Source organism: Corvus kubaryi, unplaced genomic scaffold, assembly GCF_017639235.1.
Source record: "Corvus kubaryi isolate FWS band 111438036 unplaced genomic scaffold, C.kubaryi_AGA036_p1.0 69, whole genome shotgun sequence".
NCBI lineage: Eukaryota > Metazoa > Chordata > Aves > Passeriformes > Corvidae > Corvus > Corvus kubaryi.
Window position 1 is genome coordinate 1,336,198 of NW_024582057.1, and position 21,932 is coordinate 1,358,129.

The window sequence follows — 21,932 nt, forward strand, 5'->3', positions numbered from 1 at the left end:
AGGAAATAATTAACATATATATTAACAATACTGAGGAAAATATCCTTAATAAATAATAAACACTAATCTGTGGAACATCAGTGGAATGTGTAAACAATTCAGATTAGGTTTAAGTTTTGCACAATATATCATAAATAATATTTTAGAATACAGAAATACCACAAAACTTAGAGATCAGGCTACAATCCTGCAAAGACTTGTCTACTATTCTAGCATGTACAGGTAGTCTTGCCTTTTAAGAGATTAGGTGTAAAGGAAATCTGTTTAAAGAAGAATAATCTATTATTTTTCGATTTCTTTTGATGCTAATACTCTCATTGCCTTGATTGTGGAAAGTTAATAGGTGATATGTCATTTAATGCCAAGGCAAAGGAAAAAAAAATTCTTCTGTTCAGAGCATAGTTCAAAGACAAAACCTGCCTAATCCAGCTCCTACTGAATTTAGTCAAAGAGCTTTCAGTGATTTCAGCTGATGTTAAATAGAATTTCTCAGCTGTGTCCTATGGAGGGTGGACAGGGAGAGGAGAAAAACACCCTTTGTCTTTAATGCAGGGATGAGTCACAAATCAGTTCAAAGTTTTATTATGTCAAAATTGATGTTTACTTATCTCATAGCTGGGCAAGGCAAAGCACTGAATGTTAGAAAATGTGTAAAGGGGAGACAACTGCAAGAACTTCTTGCTTGTAGTCTGTACCAGTGTTTTATTTAGCCCTCATTTCTGTGAAAGTTGGTTTGAAGCTAAACCGGAAAGATCTGTTTATGTTTCCAGCATGCTGGGAACTAAATAGACAGCTGCATGACTGTAGCATTTATTTTAACTTCTGGAAACTATAGGACAATTTAGTAATTTTTGATCATGCAAAATGAAGTATGTATTTTCTTTCTTTACACAGTTTTTATTTTCACTGAAACGCTAAGCAACTTACAATAGCTTCTTTTCTGGTAGTACAGCTGTAGACAGTCAAAGTACTTAAAATACTATAAAAATTATTTGGAAAAATGTGATAATAAATTAAAAAGAGATACCAAAATGATTACTAAAAAGATTGCTTGAAAAAACCCAATTTAATGTAGCATCATGCAAGAAGAAGACAAAAGCGCTTGAGTTTGGATTATGGAAACCCCACTTATCTTTCTAGGAAGAAAACCCTATAAAATCCAGAAAAAGTTCAACTCTTGCTTTTTGTTACTGAAGACTATTTTTCTTGTATTCATTTTGTCTGTAATTATTTTAATAACCACCCATCTTTCCTCCTCAGACTCTTGCCAAAATACTGGTTACACACTCAGCTAGACTAGATGAAGACTGAAGATGGCTTCCCTTACACAACACACTGACAGAGTCTTACACCTTTTTTTATTATTATAAAAACATTACGGTTTCTTTCTTACCTTTCAACAAAAGTTTTATTTTTTTGTACAAAACCAAAACTCTCCTGACTGGGGAAATGCTGGAAATTCCTAACCTAGAAAAACATGAACTAAAACTTCTCAAGATGCACATGAAGAAATGCTCCAAAATTCCCAGGATGCCTCATATGCTTAGCTGAGCTAACTCTAAACAGCACTTGACTGTTTTGTATGGAATCTGAATATACAGAGATAAAAATGTCATAAGCACAGAGTTAAGGTTGCTTGGTGATAATTTCTGTCTTTCTAGAACAAGTGCAGTTTAACTCAGATCTCTGAAAACTAGAAAGATGTAGTATTTCAAAACACAGACACAGGACAAGGAATTAATGCTGCTCCAGCGGCAATCCCTTCAACTTCTACAGCTGGCATGGGTCACGGGGTGTGAATAATAAGTTTTTGAAATAAAGAAGCAGCATGGTTTGCTGTTCACCTCTATGCTCTATAGTTTGCAGCTCACCTCTATATAGGGCATAAGGGTAAAGCAGGCCTCTCCATGTCATGTGATGTGACAGTGGAAATTAAGGACTCCATAAGCTTGCTCTCCTTTATCGCCTCCAGTGGACTCTTTCAGTCCCTAAACTGTCTATTTACATGCATGTCCCCAGAATTTCTTCCCTTGACATAGCCTCATACCTGTATTTATGTTCCCTTAGCTTAGGCCAGCGTCCCTTTCAAGTACCCTCTGACCAATATAAAACCTTCTCTTCCCCTGCTCTTTCTCTTCAGTGTTCTGATTCCCCAGTCCTTGGTTCTACTGTACCAACAATGCTGCCAAAATCACATCATAAAAAGCCACTCAAAAACGCTCTCTAAAAGCAAATGCACTATCTTATCATACTGTTTCAGGTGCAGCAGCACTATTGCTTTCAAACATCCTCCCAGATCTACAGAGGATATATTCTAATTCTTTCTGAAAAAAAATTGTATTTTCTTTCCAAATTAGCATGAAAAGGCCTTCCAGGAGTCTGATAGCAACATCAGACCCATAGCTTATTCCTGAACTTCTCTCAGGCTTGCCATACAGTGATAGACAGTCCTTAGTTTGCAGCACTTAAAGAAAAAAATTTAGGGAGATGAGATAGATAAAGAGAGAAATTCAGATCCTATGCTAATATGGGCCACTAAAAATATAAGCATATGACTGTAAAAAAGAATTTTCAGTTTTCTGTCTCAAAAAATTGTAGAAATACCACATTATATGGGAGATAAAAAGGAGACATTTTATATCTTTAGCAGGAAAAGTATGTGAACATCTGCTGATGAACAAATTAAAATGCTGCTGCAGGACTGAGTTAAATACTGTCAAACCATATATGCTCATATCCGTAAGTATGCCAGGATGGAAGGGTTTCCTTAAATAAAGCCATACTTTTTCTAAGTGAGTTATTTCAAGCTTGTTACTAAACTGTGCATAAGTAATTAATTGCTTCTCAAAAGACAGGTAGTGTCCAAGATATTTATAAAAATAAGAACCAGAAACTGACATCAACTACTGACATTTCTTAGGACAGCACACACAGACAATGCTAGTAGAGAGGAAACAACACATTACCACAATTTCATTATTTCCACTCCCCACAAGCAGATATTCAAGTAATACACACTTTATTTATTTCCTTTCTCCCTCTCATTTTGCTGGGCCTCAGATTTTTGATTACTGAGATTTATTAAAGGGATACTGGTCATCCAAGATGCATATTATATGTTTAAGGTACAGTAATAATAAAGGTTCCTTTCACAACAGTCTGGAACTATACTCCAATAAAGCTGAGTTAGTGACCTTGGTGTTTTTACTTTTTTTCTCATGCATTGATTTTTAGCAATGATGAAACTTTTTCTAATGCTGTAAGTGAACTACACTGTGGATTATTATTCTACTTTTAATCATGAAATATCACTTAAAGAACAACAGAATGTAAAAAATCAACCAACAAAAAAAACCCAACAAACCCTGTAGTACAGAACGAATCTAAAACTATTTAAAATATTTTCTGCACAAGTAAACCAGCATAGAATTTTGTGCTGACTACCTTAGAAATTTTTTTTTTTTGCAAATAATGGTGTGAAAATAGGGTAAAAGTAGGGGTATCCTAATAATAAATTTTTATAATCAGAATATACTTGAGAAAAATAATTTTATAAATGGAATAGTTATAACAAAAGCTAAACACTGTAGGCTCACACATGTATATTGCACTTAGCTCGTGATCCTCTTTTCATACTCGGGTGATATTTACCTGTCTTTCAGATGATTTTAATGTAGCCCAAAACTTGGTTGTTTTCTTTTCAAGCATGGTATCATAGGTCTACAATGTTTATTGTGAAGGAGAACTACAATATCGCTGAGGTATTTATATTACAGATTACTTAGAAGCTACTTAAATGGAATACTCTCAGATTTTCGTCTAAGAATAAAAGGGACAAAATTACTCCCAATATGAAGGTATTACTGCTTTCCTTTAGACTTGACTTTCAATTTTATGAAGTCTATTTTCACCTTCAAAGTTCTTAATAATTCCAGCCTAATACTGTGACAGATCTGCAGATTCCAGCAGTTCCACTGAAGGTCTCAGCATCAACATATCGCCAGCAAAGTTCTCCTGCCTTTGTTTTCTTGCTCCCATGATGGCAAATCATTCCGATATACAGGGCAGCCTTCAGTAACAAGAACATGTATCTGTTTCTGTTCAAATACGCTTCTTTTCCTTCATGAGTACAGTGAATAACGTGTCAAGGCAATGTCTTTATTTCAGTTATCTTCCCTCACCTACCAATCATCTCCCCCATTTCTCTTTTACCTACTGCTGATCAGAAATAAAAAACAATTTTATTTTGCCACAGGAACCTTTTTAAATTTAGAGTTTATAAAGTATCCCACCCCCATCCCTGAGCATGCCAACAACCAACCAATAGCAATATTGTGTTTTTCTTTCAAACAAGTCTGGAAAACCACATTACCTCCTCCTGTAGTATCTAATGGATTACATAATTTAAAGTCACATTAAACTTAGTAAATCAAGGAAAAATTTAACTACAACTTTGATACACTTTGGGAGAAGAATGAAGCTGCTTTCAAGTATTTCCACAGTTCTCCTCCCCAGTATAAATGAAAGCACAGAGGCTCTAGAATAACAGACACTCACAAAACCATGAGATTGGAGCTTTCTTTTCTGAAACTGCACTTTCTAACATGTTTTGTGTTGTGACATTCTCTGACTTCAGTAGCATCCATTTTCTGAGCAGTAACAAAGCTGTGTCTTTCTTTTCCCCTGTGTTACATCTGCGATCTCAAAACTACAGAGGCCTTGGGTAGTTCCAAACTCTGAACTCTTATAAATCAGAATGCAGCAGGTAGCACCCTACCCAAAGACACCCACTGGACTAACTTTAATCTCCACAGAATTGCTTGGCAAAACAACAGTGAGGGAGATAACAACTACTCCAACCAAGGTACATTTGAAAACCTTGCTTGGAGATTCAATCCATAAAGTCTTAAATCTATGTACCTATAACCACAAGAGAGAGATATGAGCCAAGCCACTGGAACCACCATGTTATCAAAGTTTGCAGATTGCTTTTTGGTCTGCAAAACAGCTTTTAAAAAAGTTATCAGAAACCAGTGAACCATTCTCTCTGACCTCAGTTATTCAATGCATCACCCTCTTAGAAAAGATCCTGAAGAAAAAACATTGTGTCCCAGCCAGATTTCTTGATAAAATCATACCTGGTGTTCATTCTGCACTTGCATCCATGCCCTGTAAAGTCTGAAAGAGCAGAAGTGACAATACAGACCTGACAAGTTCTCTGCTTCCTATCACTAACTCACCTCTACTGACATTATTCCTGTCTTTTTGATCACATCTCTAACGAAGCAGACAAACTAATTTGGGGATTAGCTAGTCTTTTTGACCTAACCTCCCTGGTTACTATGTTAAAATAGACTCACTGTTCTACTTAAACTACTGACTCAGACATATTCAGCTTGCTTTAAGAAATAAATTTCTAATAATTTTTGATTCATACATGGAAAATATCACTTAGTGTATAGTGTGTTATTCAGCAGTTCACCTCAATGTTCCAGGATAGTGGACTTTTTTTCCAGCTCCCATTAACAATAGAACTATACATTCATAACTCATATTTTGTATACTTTTATTTACACACGATGATTCTTTCAAAAAAATAGAGCATGGTTCTGTGACTCTGTGCAATGTGTCTTTTGTCTAAAAGAGCAAAATATATAAAACTTCACACAGCTTTACTGATCATTAATACTGGAAAATGATTGCAAACATTAAAGGAATACTATCTTCAGGATTATGGCAACACAAATGGTTATGTGGTTTAGTCTATTTCACATTTTATGTAGAGATTCTGATTTATGGAAAACTACAGACACTTTCAAAAAACAGCATAGGATCTTCATAAGAACATCTGTCAACCTATCTGAAAATAATTTGTTGAAGGATCCATTTTCAATTAAACCATGTGCATTGCAATTTCCTCCTTCTTACCTCCCATATATTAGCTACGTAATACAGAAACTTCAAACTCATATATTTTACAAATACTGCTGAATTTTATTCCTTCTGGTAAATTTGAAATATTTTAATTTATCTTACAATTAATGCTTGCTATTCCTGTCACTTTTTATTAGAGACAATCACCAACCATATGAAGTTTAACAAGGGCACGTGCTGGATTCTGCACCTGGGATGGGGCAACCCTGGATGTACAGACAGACTGGGGAACAAGATGCTGGAGAGCAGCACCACAGACAGGGACCTGGGGGTCCTGGTTGATGGCAAGTTGAACATGAGTCAGCAGTGCCCTGGCAGCCAGGAGGGCCAATCCTGTCCTGGGGGGCATCAGGCACAGCATTAGAACCGGGCAAGGGAGGGAATTGTTCCGCTCTGCTCTGCACTGGGGCGGCCTCACCATGAGTGCTATTTGTGGCTTTGGGTGCCACAATGTAAAAAAGACATGAAACTATTAGAGAGTTTGTTAGAGAGTGTCCAAAGGAGGGCCATGAGGATGGTGAAGGGCCCTGAGGGGAAGCCGTGTGAGGAGTGGCTGAGGTCACTTGGTCTGTTCAGCCTGGAGGAGACTGAGGGGAGACCTCATTGCAGTTACAGCTTCCTCGTGAGGGGAAGAGCAGGGGCAGGGCCTGCCCTCTTCTCCGTGGTGACCGGTGACAGGACTTGAGGAAATGACACAGAGTCAGAGGAGGTTTAGGCTGGATATCAGGAAAAGGTTCTTCACCCAGAGGGTGGTTGGGCACTGGAAAGGGCTCCCCAGGAAAGTGGTCACAGCACCAAGCCTGACAGAGTTCAAGAAGTGTTTGGACAATGCTCTCAGGCACCAGGTGTGACTCTTGTGATGTCCTGCACAGTTGTAGTCAATAACCTTCCAGCTCAGGATATTCTACAATTCTCTGATTCTACAAATTACGCAAAATTTATTCTGAAGACTTTCACAAAGCAATTCTTAATTTCAGAAAAGGCCTTCAGCAGCTGTTCATTTTGAGGGTCCATAAATTTGGTATAGTTTGTAAAATGCTCTGTCTCACTTCTGATAGATTTTTATATCTGAAATTCCTGTAGAAATTTCACAGTCTGTATGAGGTGGGTATTTCCTAAGGATGCCACTATAACTGATTAGGAAGACTGCTTAGGTCAAAAACAATTTGTAGAACAAAATATCTAGCTGAATCTTGGCCTGAGGTATTAGCCATATTTCAAATTAGATTGACACTAAATCAGAAATGAAGTGATTGGTCACAAGGGACAGACTGTTTCTAAATATGCATAGTTATTGCAGCCAGTTACACAATAATATAAACCAGAATGAACTGCAAACTATATCTTAGTAATGAAATGCAATTTTAAAATATCTACATATCTATATCTATAGATATGTTAAGCCCAGAACATACGTAAGCCCAGGACAGACCTGTCTGCAGGGCACTATTTTCCTTTCTACAATCTGGTGAGGTATCTGTGTGCTGTACCACACACAAGCAGCCTTGAAAGCACTAGGTTTTCCAGCTTTCCAAGAAGAACAGAGAGAGAAGTGCTGGAGAGGGCACAGGGTGCTACCAACTGGGAGAAGCAGTGCTCAAGTGCTCACTTTGTGATAAGAGACCGCATGTGTACCCACAACACACGAATTCACTAGACATACAAAAACTGCTCTCACTGTTTCATCTTCATCTGTTATTCAGTCCTCCACTCTACTTCCAGGTTTTCAGGAATTCCAAGATTTTTAGCCCAATGACCAGAGGTGCAGGCGCAGCAATGAAAACAGTGGAAGATACGAGTTCCAAAGCACTCACTGACCTGATCGACTGTGACGGCTTTGAGGGAGTGTACTTGGATTACCAAAGACAGATGAAGTTCAAGAAAGGGTCACCAAGAACTCACCTCAGGATATTTCCGTGTCCTTTCCTTCCAAAGCACTTTGTATGGGCCATCATAATGTTACATTATTTGCAAATGATGGACAAGCTTAGTAGGCTCTGTGATACAAATTAATTTGCTGTGTTAAGTCACAAACTCTTACACCTAAGCCACATTCTCATTTGAAGAAGTCCGGAATTTTGAAATTTTTCTGTTCTGATGCCTATATCCAGTTTTAGGGGATGAGTTATTATTAACTACTACAGCTGCTGGCACTGTTTTTAGCTCTGAGCCGTCCAGTTTATAAAGTGAGTTAAAATTTCAAATTAAAAAATGGAATTTTTTTTTTTCAGTTTTACATAAGTTACCTAACAGTAATTCAACCAAAATTTACAAAAATTACAAAAAGGCACAGTTAAGACTTCTTCCATTGTTCTTCCACTTCATTATGAACCAATGAACAGGACAGAAGAATAAAGAGTAGATTGGAGATAAAATTGTTTTCTCCCTTAAAATCAAAGGCTATTCTGCCTTGTCTCTGAGAGTATCTTCCCTTCTTTCTATTCAGCACAGGAGTATGTGGTGTTTAAATTCCTGATGCTATTTCAGCTCTCTTGCAACTAAAAATCTCACAATTCCATCAGGATTTTCAGACACACTCACAGGGGAAGGAGGATGGGCAATGAGTGCTCATGACCTCTACAAATCTTGGAGGACTACATTTTCCAAAATTACTTTTTTTTATACAACATATGTTCTGCACATGGCTGCAAGCATCAGTCTACAAAGTTACATGATGTTAACAGCAGTTTCATGATCCTTGCAAATTCTGTAACTATTTCTGGCCTGACAATGAAGTTTAGAAAGAACTCTACCTCTTCCTCCATATGTATATTCTCCTTATTCTATTGTCCAATTCTCTTTCTTAACACGGCCTAGATTGAACCCATAGTTGTACGTTACTTTAAGATGCTCATATTTCCAACTTGGATTTGCACAAAGTTTATGAGGAACCTGCTGGTAGTTTTCATTCCAACCAGTTTCTGTTGTAAAAAAAAAAAAATAACCAAAATCCAGAAAACTAGAACACCAACTAAGTTGGTTTCCTAAATGTATTTCCAATCTAGCTTTGAATTTTGACTTGTTTTCTCAAGCAACACAGTTGTGCTCCTTGAAAGTGCAAGACTTCTATTTTACACCAGTGTAAGATTTAAGAGCCACAGCTCCAGGCTAGAGTAAAAATACTTATGTCCTTTCTCAGGGATCTGACTCTGCACTGTCCAGCTGTTACTGTGCAATTTAACTCATTCCCCAGATTCAGCTATGAACTGAATTTTCAGCAGCTCCATAGGCGGATAATTTATTTATGATTAGGTTCAACCTATTTTAAAACCTACCAGCTCAACTGTCTCCCACAACAAAAAAACCAGATCTTCATTTCAGCGCCTGGTCAAATAACTTAAAGTGGTTTGAGCTTGAGCTGATTCTAGCTCTAAAATAAAATGGTCTTTAAACATTTGTAAAATTCTGTTTAGTAGTTTTGTCTTACCACAAAACCCCTATTCTCAGGTAATTATATTCCTTTGAATTCACTGCAAAACCCACAGCTCTGGCTACACACTGAATGGTGAGCACTGGGGCAGACTTAAAGATACAGCACAAAAGTAGTCAAATGTTTTGGCTGTCTTTAAAACAGAGGAAAGGAGGGACCAGGCTTTCATAGGTCAACCAGTTTATATAGTTCATGGAAAAAAAAACAGGGAGGAAAACATGCAAAACTAATTCTGAGCATCTAGAAGGTAACAGAAAGAACCAACATGGATATGGCACTAACCAACAGACAAGTAATCAAAATAAAACCCATCAAAAAATAACTGGGTTTGTAGATGAGAGAATTCATAGCTATCTTGATGGTTTGTAGGGCTTTCTGCAGTACCTCACATGTTGTTGTGAGGTACCTCACAACACACACTGGACCTCATAAAAATCATAAGGGAACATGATGTAAATAAAACTACTAGAAAGCAACTTGCTGGAAAATGTTAATTTGGAATTCTATGATAGTTCAGTGGAAAATTATATATTGGTGAAGAATTATATACTGTTTTTTTTCTTCATGGTCTACCTTCCCCTCCAGCCTTCACATGTTTAACTCTCTGGTCCCAAAGCTGTCATGAAAGTCTTCACTCAGGTCTTTATCCTGGCAGAATAATAACAGCAAATAGAAGTGTACTGCTGAAAAACAAATAGTAGTACAGACATTCAGCAGTCAAACTCAGACATTAATCGGTCTTGGCTTCTCTTACACATGAAGAACATTCTGCATGTTATACCATGCATTATTGCATGGGCTGGGGAGGGGAGATGTGGGTAAGGGGCCAAGAAGCAGTTATCACAGCTGCATCCAATTCCTGGGGCATGTAATGCCATTTAGTCACAGCACTTAACAGGGGAGCTCATAGGCAGTGATGGAAGACTGGAGTAACAGTACTGCTGAATAAGTGGCATTGTTCCTTTTTCTATTTACTTTTCTTTCCTATTCTCCCACCTTATGATCTCCACAGCATCCTCTTTAATTTTAAAAGAATATCCCTACACAATCCCATTGCATGATCTTTGGATTGGTCACCATTAATCTGATGCAAGAAGTATTACTGATTCTGCTATGTCTGTGAGAATCAAAAATGAGATGGTACCTTCCTTTCTGGGCACTTAAATCACATTAACTAATCAACTCCACCCGAAGCTGCTCTCCGTCAACCTTCAAGTGCTTAACAGTGCCATTGGTTCTGTCATGTATCACAGAGTACATGAAACCTTATCAAGCTATTTCTAAATCTGTATCAGACAGCAGATGAATTCTTTCCTTACTTCAGCTCTGACCCTGGCCTCCTCAGGCACATTGTGCCACATCACTACCCACTAAGGTCTGAAGCATACACTCGAAGGCAAGATTGGTCCTCGATTGTCATCATTCCTCACTGTCTGCTCAACAGGGAAGCTTACCAGCCTTTTCTTTGATGGGACACCTACGAGGTCCCTCTGTGCTCCTTTCCTTTAGAGCTCTGAACATGGCACAAGTGTCCCCTGCACAAGCAATGCTATTCCATTTGCTGTCCAGCTGCCTGTAGTTAAAAATGCTGAAGCAGAGGACAGCTGATACTGCCTGATACAGGACTGGTTATTTTTCAGTCAGGCTGGGCAGCTTGGTGACATTTGGATAATTACATATTTTTAATGAGCTTCCACAGAAGATTCATCTGTTTGTGTGCAGAGATTCAGAACTACAAAACCTATATCCATCCATCAAAGGAGGAATTAAACATCACACTGTATCTATTGGCACTCAAGAATGCCTATTTCTAGTGCCTTGCAGAATTCTAATCAAAGAGAGAGATGGTGGATCTGCAGCCACTCAGTTATGAAAGGGTATCATGAAACTTCTTGGAGACCTCCTAGGGGGAAGCAAAAGTAAAGCAGTCTAAGAAAAATAAGTAGCCATTATAGACTAAAGGCCACAAAATTTCTGCTCCCACAGAGATGATCAAATACAACTTGTCTGGCAGACAACACTGATAATGCACAACACACATAATGCATATTGCATTATGCTGTCCTTACAGGAAAAAATCTCTTAGTACATTATGTACTGCTCCTACAATTGGTAAATATGATGATCTAAATGATGGTTTGATTAAATGGAGGGGGATACAAGGTCTGATCACTGATATTTTTTTCTCCCAATAATGATGAGTGTACTAACAGTGTGTTAGTTTTCTAACTCTTCAGGGTGACCGAGCAGCCTCAGCAGCTGCTGCTGGCCAGCTCTGTATACTCAGCATGAAGCCACATGGTATGGAATATCCCTTTGGCCAGCTTGGGGCAACTGTCCCAGCTGTGCAGCCTCCCAGCTTCTTGTGCCCCTCCAGCCTTCTTGCTGGTAGGGCACGAGAAGCTGAGAAGTCCTTGACTTGGTATAAACACTACTTAACAACAAGTAGAAATATCAAGTAGTGATATCAACATGATTCTCATATTAAATCCAAAACACAGCACCACACCAGCGACTAGGAGGAAAATTAACTCTATTCCAGCCCAAACTAGGACAGTTATGAAGTTTTTAAATTGGTTGTTCACCTCAGTATAGTAAGCATAGTGCTTAATACAACTAATACAGGGAGAAAAAATTAATGAGACACTTCAGAGGAATTAAAGGAAATGTTCAATAGTTGACTGACAAAATTTTCTAGCTCAGAGCAATGTAATTATCTGATGACATAAAGAAAGAGAGAAGAAAAGAGAAAGTGAATATATAGTCTTTCATCTAGATATCACTAAAAAATGCTTTTAAAAAAATATAATAATTACACCAATAATTGAAACCAAATTTCTTACACTATTGAAAATATATACAGAAAGATTAGAATCCACACTGCAGTTGATGCAGTGTGATGCAGTAAACATGAAGTTGCAGTCACATTACTGCTCTCAAAACAGCTGCCATCTCCTATTCTCAGTTAGAGATGAACCTAATTGTCCCATGTTATGATCCTTATTTTCAAAATGGCTATTTCCTCATGTAATTTCCAAGTGACAGAAGTCAAGTTGATACTGAGATGATAATCTCCCCTAATGTTTCAGAAATTGTTATGGACCAAATCACAAGGACAGAGAAAAAAATCTTGCAAGTCCCCACACGACTAATAGCTGCCTTGAAAAAACAAAGACCAGAGAAATTAAAATTATCAAAACCGTAAGGTTTTACACACTCTTAATTTTAGAGAAAAAGAGTAACTTTCACACTTAGAATTATTCTGATGCTTTGCAATGCAGCTAAATAGGAGTTCCCTACCAGACACGTCTAAATCATATTCTCTTACATTGCTTCTTGTTAGTTTAACTAGAATCTGTAATTTGAGTTATGCAATTACCAGCACTATCACTTTTACAAGTAAACACAGTAAGGAAATGGAGAAAATTGAGATACATAATACCAATAATAGCAGCAATAACAGTACACAAAGTAGCATTCATCATTAACACGCTTCAGAGTGAATAAGGAGCATCCAGACTCATCTCTGAAACAGTGCATTTAGCAAAAGGTGGGTAAACTGGGGGCAAATGTAAGAAAAAAGTATTTGGGCAGCATTTAAGTTCTGGCCAACATCTTGGCTCATTTTCCATGCACATGACTCAGCATTACTGTAATTGCTTATTAGAAAAAAGAAAAATCATGCGTAGGTTTGTTTTAACTTTTCTCTAAACTGGAGAGAGAATTTATGGCAAGCATAATCTAATTGATGGTCATGAAATGATGAGGCCATTTAGACAGATGTCTGATTCTCCATGGACATTTTTTCTCCAGGAGAAATAAGAAAGGCCTGCAGCCTTAACTGTCTTTTCTGAATTTATGGTGGCAGAACTGTCCATCTGGATTAGTGTCATCTGCCCTTTTAGCAAAATATCGGTGCCTGTAAGGCTTTCAATGATAAATTATCTATGTGAAGGGATGATTCCATGTTGACCTACTGCTTGCTTTTTCTATTAAGATAAGCTCAAATGAGGATTTTCTCCAAAACAGCAATTATATTTAAGATCATGATCAAAATGATCCACTAAAAATATGGAAGTGCTAAATATTATTATGCTTCATACTCTACAGACTGTATCTAGAAGTGGTAAGGTCTTCCAAAAAAAGCTAATTTAAAAGGAACTGACATGGCAAGTATGTTATTATTGCAGCTGTGATACTTGGGCAGAATCACCAAAGCCATCTTGAGCCAGAGTTGGTAAAGTGGAACTCACTAAAGTGTAGCAGTTTGCAATCAGCAATGGATTTGTCCACTGCAGAAGTATTTAAAAACTGGAAGAACACGCAAATACATGCAGTCTTTAAAAAAAAAAAACCAAACAAGAATAACAGTTGTCAAATAACTTGCTCGCTGAGTCAGCACTGTTTTTAAGCAGTATTGACAAAATTCTTTTCCCATAAAGAGATGCTACCGAAAGATCCACTGCAGAGGATACTGTTATGAACATCCTGTGGAAGCACCAAGCTCACAAGTTCAGACTGGCAAGCCAATGTGCCAGCTGTGCATGTGCTATTTCTTACCCAATGCAAATGCAATAAAATGAATTCATTAATGTGGACAATATTTCATTAAGGGATGAAAGGGTCAGAGTGCATAACGTGGGTGGTTGTGTGCTACTTCCTTTTCCTAGCAGAGAAACGTAAGTTACTCTAAGCAAGGAATGACAAATTAAATGCCTGTCCATTCCTGGTAATGCAGGAAAGACCATCAGCTGCTGTCTAGAAGTAATGTGAATATAAAACATAGGAGATTAGCACAAGCTCTTCCTGCTCTGTTTGACTAGTTGCTCTCCATTTCAACTAAGAGATAAAAGAACAAAGGATCTCATAACACAGGATTTTTGAAGGACTACAGGGAAAAGAAAAGAAAAAAGAGAAACAAAATCTATTAATTACAGGTTTTCATCAGCCCTGGATTAGAGGCCCTATCTTCTTTGAAGGTTCTAATTCACTGAAAGCAATAAGTACTAGTGCTACAAATAAGAAGAAAGAATGTAAAACTGGGTTAAATTGACAATTACCATTTTCCAAGTAATACTTCTAACTACAGAACAACTAATGTTCTTTTAATAATTTATCTCTTTGCATATTGTCTTCCCATAAGCACCCCGTTAAACAGAAGTGAGTAAATTAACTTAAACTCTCTGCACCTCCCATGAAAATACCATGCTTAAAAACTTGGGAATGAAGGAATACAAACCCGAAACATAAATCAATGTTTTGATTTTGAAACTTCCTACCTTCAAAAAATTACATTTCTGAACTTTTTTTAATTTATCAAATATATAAAAAGCATTCAAAACTAAGACAAATAATGCAACACTGTGAGCTGGTTACACTAAGGAGACTACTTTAACAGCAGGTACTTCTATTTGAAAACGTACAATTTCCCATTATAAGATCATCTACAATAAATGAACAGTCATTGCTCCAGCTGCACTACACTAAACAATAAACTGAAGAAGCCAGATATAATCTCATTTTATGTCTCCAGCAGCTGACACATCCTATGGAATTCATGGTATATACTAAGAGCAAGCACAGAGACTTTGTTTAGCTTTCCAACATACAAGCAAAGGGATACAAGTTCCAATAGATTGTTTTGACTTCATGTTGGTGTACCAGGATACATAAATTGAAAGAAATAGGTTTTTATTTAAATTGATTTACATTTCTGGCTGACTTTCATTCTTACACTGAAAGGAAATATAAATGTTATTTATGCCCATAAAAATTGTACAGTAATGAGTTGAATTACTACAGGCATCAATCTTGGATACTTTCCTGTTTTGAGATTCAGATTACAAAAATAACAAATTCAATTTTTGTAAAATAAATCAAACCATGCCTTCTGATATTATTGCTATGATTATTGCTTATAAATAGCTATTTATAGCAAGCAAAATACAGTCAATAGCCATGTACCTTCTATATAAAAACAGACTTTTTCACCTTGGAATTTAAGATGAGAATGTTGGAAATTAGAAAGTGTTAAGGGGATTGTAGGAAGGGACAGGATGGGAGGGAGGGAGGGAGGGAGGGAGGGAGAGAGGAAGGGAGGATGGGAGGGAAGGAGGGAGGGAGGGAGGGAGGAAGGAAGGAAGGAAGGAATTCGGAAGGAAGGAATTCGGAAGGAAGGAAGGAGTTCGGAAGGAAGGAATTCGGAAGGAAGGAATTCGGAAGGAAGGAAGGAAGGAAGGAATTCGGAAGGAAGGAATTCGGAAGGAATTCGGAAGGAATTCGGAAGGAATTCGGAAGGAAGGAAGGAAGGAAGGAAGGAAGGAAGGAAGGAAGGAAGGAAGGAAGGAAGGAAGGAAGGATAAACTCCAATTTTATTAATGGCCTTTAACATGCAGGCTGAAAGAAGTAAAATTTATAAGCAGTGCATAAGGAGAGTCTCAGAAGAAGTGGCCTGTAAATTTGATATTTGACCAATAAATCTGAGATTATCACTGCTCTATTATTAATACTTTGCATAATTATTCACAATAAGCTTGAGATTGCTAGAGTCTCAAAAGTCTTAAAATGAAAAAAAGTTAATAAGTGTAATCAATCAGCTGCTACTCTTGGTACTCATTTACCCCAAACTTGATAGAAAGCAGACAAGACCTTCTCAGTATAAGCACTGTATTACTCTCCCTCACAATCTGAACAGTCATTTATCTATGAAAACACATTCAGTGATCTAGCTAGTGTAATTTCCCTTACTGGACTGAAAAAGTCCTTCAACTGAATGTGGCACAGTTCTTCAGAAAATGTACATTTTCATGTACATGCTTTATGTATTAAAGGCATCTGAAAATGGATCTTACCACTGCAGCTGGAACTTGAGGCATTTTTGCAGCTGGGGTTCCTGGGCGTGGGTAGAATTGATTAATAAACAAGCTTGGAAACCTGTACAGTTCTACAAGTTTCATTGTTTCTAGAAAATCTTCATCTGTCTCTCCTGGAAAACCACAAATGATGTCTGTAGCAATTGTTATTCCAGGCACTCTGTAAAGAAAGTAGAAAGAAACACTTAACTAAGGACATGTAAAAGTCGTGCTCCCTTAAAAGCTAGTGTACATAGACTATAGCCTTCAACTTTATCTATAGAAATTGAGACCTAAATGGATCTTTGGGGAAAAAGAGATTTTAACACCATTGCTTGGTAATGAGAAATGCATTTGGTGCTCAGCCAAGAGCACAAGTAATAGAAGACATTGCAGCAAATACTGGATTAGGATTGTGACAGAAGAGTGAAAACATCTGGATCAACTCTTCCTTCAATCAAAATTAGAGGTAATCAGCAGACCTTGTTACTTCTTGAATTCTGATTGCTTAATCCATAAAATGTAAACCTTTTGAGACTCAGTCACTAGAAAATGTCAACTATTTAATGTTTTATAATGCTGCTACCAAAGTAGAACAGGGTATCTGAAAGAGGGGACTGGCATGTCATACCACCTAGCAAATTGAACAGAATTGGCTTATAAGCAAAAAATACATCTTTAGACACAAGTTAATTTTTAACTCAGTATTCTAAAACATCAGCCTATGCCTTGCTTTAAAAGGAAAACAAAATACTTAAGTTCACAATGCAAAGGCACTGAGTTGTTATTTAAGCAAGATCAACATTTCCTAACTGTTCCCCTTAGACTGTATATGCAGAACCCTTACACACACACATCAGGTTAAAAGAGCACAGGTGACAGAGACAGCCCATAGACACAGAAGGATGCACAGAAGAGGGTGAAGTTAGGGGGCTTCAGTTGAAATTGTGCCACCATCACAATCTTGGACATGGTGGGAACATGCCATGAACACTTTCCCAGTAGATACTGGAGCAGCCGTCAAGGCTTGCACCCAGACTGAGCTTCAGATGGTGGATGCAGACCTCCAAGCTCCAGGCTGCAGGGACTCCCTGGGGGCTTTCTCTGATTCCAGGGGAGATGGCCCTCTGTCCCACTGGAGCTGGGCTGTTTTGGAGGAGCTGTGCCTCCAAGTGGAGAAGTTACAGGAGGCTGGGCAGCATCAGAGAAGAAGAAAATGAGATGGCAGTGCCAGGTTAATGGTTGGACTTGATGACCTTACAGGTCTTTTCCAACCTTAACAATTCTGTGATTCTCTGCAACTCAACAGTTTGAAGAGGCTCAGCCCCTTGATCTTCAGTAGAGAAGCAGGTAGTGTCGATCCCCACTAGCAAGGAAAGCACAAGCTCTGGAGAATGGGAAGGAAGGAGAGAGGAAAGATCTTGGCCAAATTAAGGCCTTACAACTGCAAAGTATGTTCATTACTCTATTGAAGTGGAGGTAGATGCACTGGTAAGTAAGGTGTCTGGTCCCTCTAACCCATGCAGGTCTACCAAGAAGCACCATGTCACTGTAATAGGTGACTCCCTGCTCTGGCAGACAAAGGCACCCCTCTGTTAACCCAGCCAGCCATCTAGAGAGGTTTGCTGTCTGCCAAGGATCCAGGGTGCTGTGGGGCTCATCTGGCCCTTTGACTACTACTCACCACTGTTTTTCCATGTGAGAACAAATGATGCTGCCGGTGGAAACCTGGACAGTATTAAAAGTGACTGACCGGCAACAGTCAAGGCCATGAGGGCTCCAGTGGTGTGCTCCTCATCAGGAACTGAGGATGACTAAGCACTGGTACATCTTGCCCTGGGAACGCATGGAGTGTCCCTCCTTGCACGTATTCACAAGCCATCTGGTAATGGTCCTGTGCCACTGGCTCAAGGTACCACTGCTCGAGCAAGGGCATTGAAAAACATGAGGGGTTGAAAAACATGAGCTCCATAGGTCCCTGCCAACCTCAACCCTTCTGTGTTTCTGTGACATGGCCCTAAAAAAGCCCTTCAGCCAAGAGATTACTGCACAGTATTTACAGAGTACTCTCTGGGACCCAGGAGACACCAGCTCAGTTTTCCAAATCTGACACTAGTCAGCTGGATGACTGCTGCATTGGGAGAAACTGTGGAGCCACAGCCCTGTTTTATATTCAGCCTGCTTGCATAGAGTGGGAATAATGATAAACATCCTCTGGAGAGGGGCAGAAACATAGAGTGCTCAGTGCTCCCTCCTGACACAGATGAGACTGTTTCCCCAATGCAGAGATGACCTCATGCTGCTAGTAAAAATTATAAACTGAAGTAAAAGTGACTTATGGAGAAAAGTAAGAACTTTATAAAAATATTGGTGGTATCTAACTTGGAACTGGCCTTGCTTTAGGTAGGGGGAATAGATGTCTTCCAGAGGTCCCTTCCAACCTAAATAATTCTACAGCTCTTATGTAGGCTACAGGCAAGGGATCAGCTCAGAGAGATTGTTTCAGGGGTGAATGGCATAAAGACAACTGTCACAAGCACAGTTCACACTTGAGTTTAAGAAGGGATCTCCAAGACTGTCTCTAACATAAAGAAATGGATGGAAGGCTTCTCTTCCCCTCATCAGGATAAGACAATGCAGAACTATGAATGTCAATGCACAGAATCCAAATTACATTTATGAAGCATTCCAATAGCCAAAGAAAACTATAATTTCTTATTAGAGAGTATATCACCACAAGAAAAAAAAAATAATGCTGTGGTTATAGTGAGTGAAGAAACTTGCGTCTGAATAACTGAAAGAAAAACTTCCTGAAACAATGAGTTCTACTGGACAAGGAAAAATCTGTTGGCAAAAGACCCAAGAAAAGGGAAGCCGAGAATACTGTTCTTATTAATTTGATTAGGTGCAATATTAGACCATAGAGCTTATATTCACTGTAACAGCCTTCAAACAAATTGTATATGGGAGTAAATATATTTTGTGATTTTTTTTCTACACTTTTTTTGTTGTTGTTTAAGTATTGGCAATGAGCTTATATTAAAGTGAATGTCTTGTCCTCTTTTAACATGTGTCTGCATATATAGATAGCAGCACGGGAATTTATTAGATATTATTAGAATCTTCTTCCACCTTTTCCTTATGAAAAATCGCCACCAAAGAAAACAAATTCTATCAATTCCTTTTTGAGTTCATGAATTCAGACTCCATCATCTGAGATTAATTTAAAATACGGCATTTGAATGACAAATCAAAACCAGTATAAAACAGAACATTTTCAAGGACTTGATCCAATAACCCTAAGTGGGAAACACAAGATGGATATTGTGCAGAACAGCAGAAATCCCCAGAGCTGATGGCTCAGCACCCTCAGTTACCATTGCTTTCTTAAGGCTGACAAACATCAAGATATGAACTTCTGCTTGATATCAAGTAACAATAAAATTCCTTATCTTTAAGGACTGAGTGAAGAGAGCAGCCCTATATCCTGCAACATGATTTTGCTCATCCCACAAATATCTTGTGCAGCAGCAGTAAGCTCATGGAAGAGAGAGTACATTACTTTATAAACCAATGCCACCTAACATCAGCTGCCATTTCTCAGAACATGAACAGAACATTCATTACATTTGACAAAACCATTATAATGAAGTTATTTTATCCATTTTAATGACACTATTGGCAACAGTCAAAGCATTTATTACCAATGGTAGTAGTAATACCATCCTTTATAAAGGCCTGGTTGTTTCTATAGCAACATGAATTATAAGGTCCAATCAAGCTAGATACAATAAAATATGCTCTTTTTCTCCATAACACCAGTTGTCATTCAGTTAAAAGGAAATTACATATTTTAAAAATTCATAAACTCTACAAATGTCTGAATTCCGTTTGCTGATAAGGTGTTAATTATCTTAGTAATTAGATTTCTTCCTGGATGGAATTATTACATACAAAGAAAAGCCTGGGTACAAAAAGAGAATAAGGACCAGGGTGTATTCAGCAACAGCAATTAATTACAGTTCAATCCAGTGTAACTGCCTAAAATATGACACTGCATAGCACATTTTTATATCATTGCTGATTATATTGTTTAACAAGAAGTTTAAAAAGGGGAGAAAAGCATGAGATTTCACTCAAAATAAAATCCAAAATGACAAAAATCAAGCTCTTAAGACTTTTTCAAAGCAGTGATGAACAAAAATATGTACAATCAGTCCCACATGCGAAACATAATTTCCTAATGAAAAAAAGAGGGGGAAAAAAGATGTAATTATGGAAAAATATAAAACACATACACACGTGAAAATTAAAGTGACCTTTTCTCTGACAGCCTGAAAGAAAGCAGGACAAAATTCTTTATCATATAGATTCAGATGATGTTTAAGAATTGCCCCAGCTATGAAATATGATCCAAAATCACACAAAAACAAGTTCTTGTGCATCACCTAGTATTATTATTTTTTTACATGAAATACTGCTTATCTATTCTGAAGCAAAGACAAAACTGCTGAACATCCCCTCTAACATTTATTACATGAACATATTTACAGTTAGTCTCAATATTCAGTTTCCACAAATGTTTTCTAGGGTGTAGAAGAGAAGCTCTACAACACATGTTGACTCTCAATTGGGATGTTTTACAATAAAACTGTGGAATTTCAGAAAAAGATGAATTGGAGGAATAATCAATGCCATGTATAAAATAATACAGCCCTAATACTTAGGGTTCCTGAATATTCTCTTCCCTATGTTCCTCTACATACATAAATGTCTTCCATCTACACAGGCAGAGTGATGTTTTGCCATACTGAACTAGACCAGCAATGCAAACACCATCATCATGGGCAATTCTGACCACCTAAAAAGAAGCAACTACTTCATCATACAGTGAAGACACATCTGTTTTAGTGTGATGCTGCAAGGACCAACACACCCATGAACAAGTGCTGAGAGCACAGGTATCCAAACCCCATAGAAAGGAAGAACAAGGCGTGTCCAAATGAATACAGAAGAAAAGCAACATCTTACCCTCTGCCTAATGAGGAACCAAGTCAGCCCCTGGGGTCAGAGAAAAAAGTCAGACCCAAGGAAATGTCTGATGCCTGGAAGTCAAGTCACAGACAAGTGACTTAGAAAAGAGATAAAAGCGTGAAGCTGCCAAAATAAAACCGTAAAAAACCTCCCCCCCCCCTCCATTTTCACAGAGCAATACTTCTAAGAAAAGCAGCCGCAAAATTGTGAAAATTTCTAGGATTCACTTGTTACGTGGACCATTTCATGTGGTTTTAGCTACATAAAACATTTCCTTTAGCAATAACCATTACAAACCAAATCCATGCTGAGGGAAGAAATTAGGTAAAGGAGCTAAAATTATTACCTTCAGCTACTCACATGACCACTTGAAATTCTTTTGCATGATCACATATTCTTCTCACTTCCATTTCAGCAATTAACATTTAAATCCAGAAATTACTTAAAGCCACCATCTTGCTCTTAAGCAAGATCAGCCACCTCCACCTCTTACAGTATAACAAAATACTGGAATAAATAGCAATATGAATAAAAAGAAAACACTATATGGTCTTACACAAGAGTATGAGAACTGCTGGGGTAATTTATAGTAATTAAAGTCAAAACAAAAAATGTGATGACATCGCAACTTCTTGAGTCATAAATTAGAAATCTGCACTGAAAAAATGTTAGGGAAAAAAAGT

The 21,932-nt window shown here is 37.9% G+C and overlaps 1 protein-coding gene across 5 annotated transcripts in view; it reads right to left on the reverse strand.

Moving 5' to 3' along the window:
* Positions 1 to 21,932, reverse strand: part of CDKAL1 (CDK5 regulatory subunit associated protein 1 like 1) — a 383,214-nt gene that overhangs the window by 89,134 nt on the left and 272,148 nt on the right. For all 5 annotated transcript variants that reach the window (XM_042048977.1, XM_042048978.1, XM_042048980.1 and 2 more), the window contains one exon: positions 16,216 to 16,396. In XM_042048977.1, coding sequence (XP_041904911.1) covers positions 16,216 to 16,396 — 181 coding nt within the window. The remainder of the gene's footprint in view (positions 1 to 16,215; positions 16,397 to 21,932) is intronic.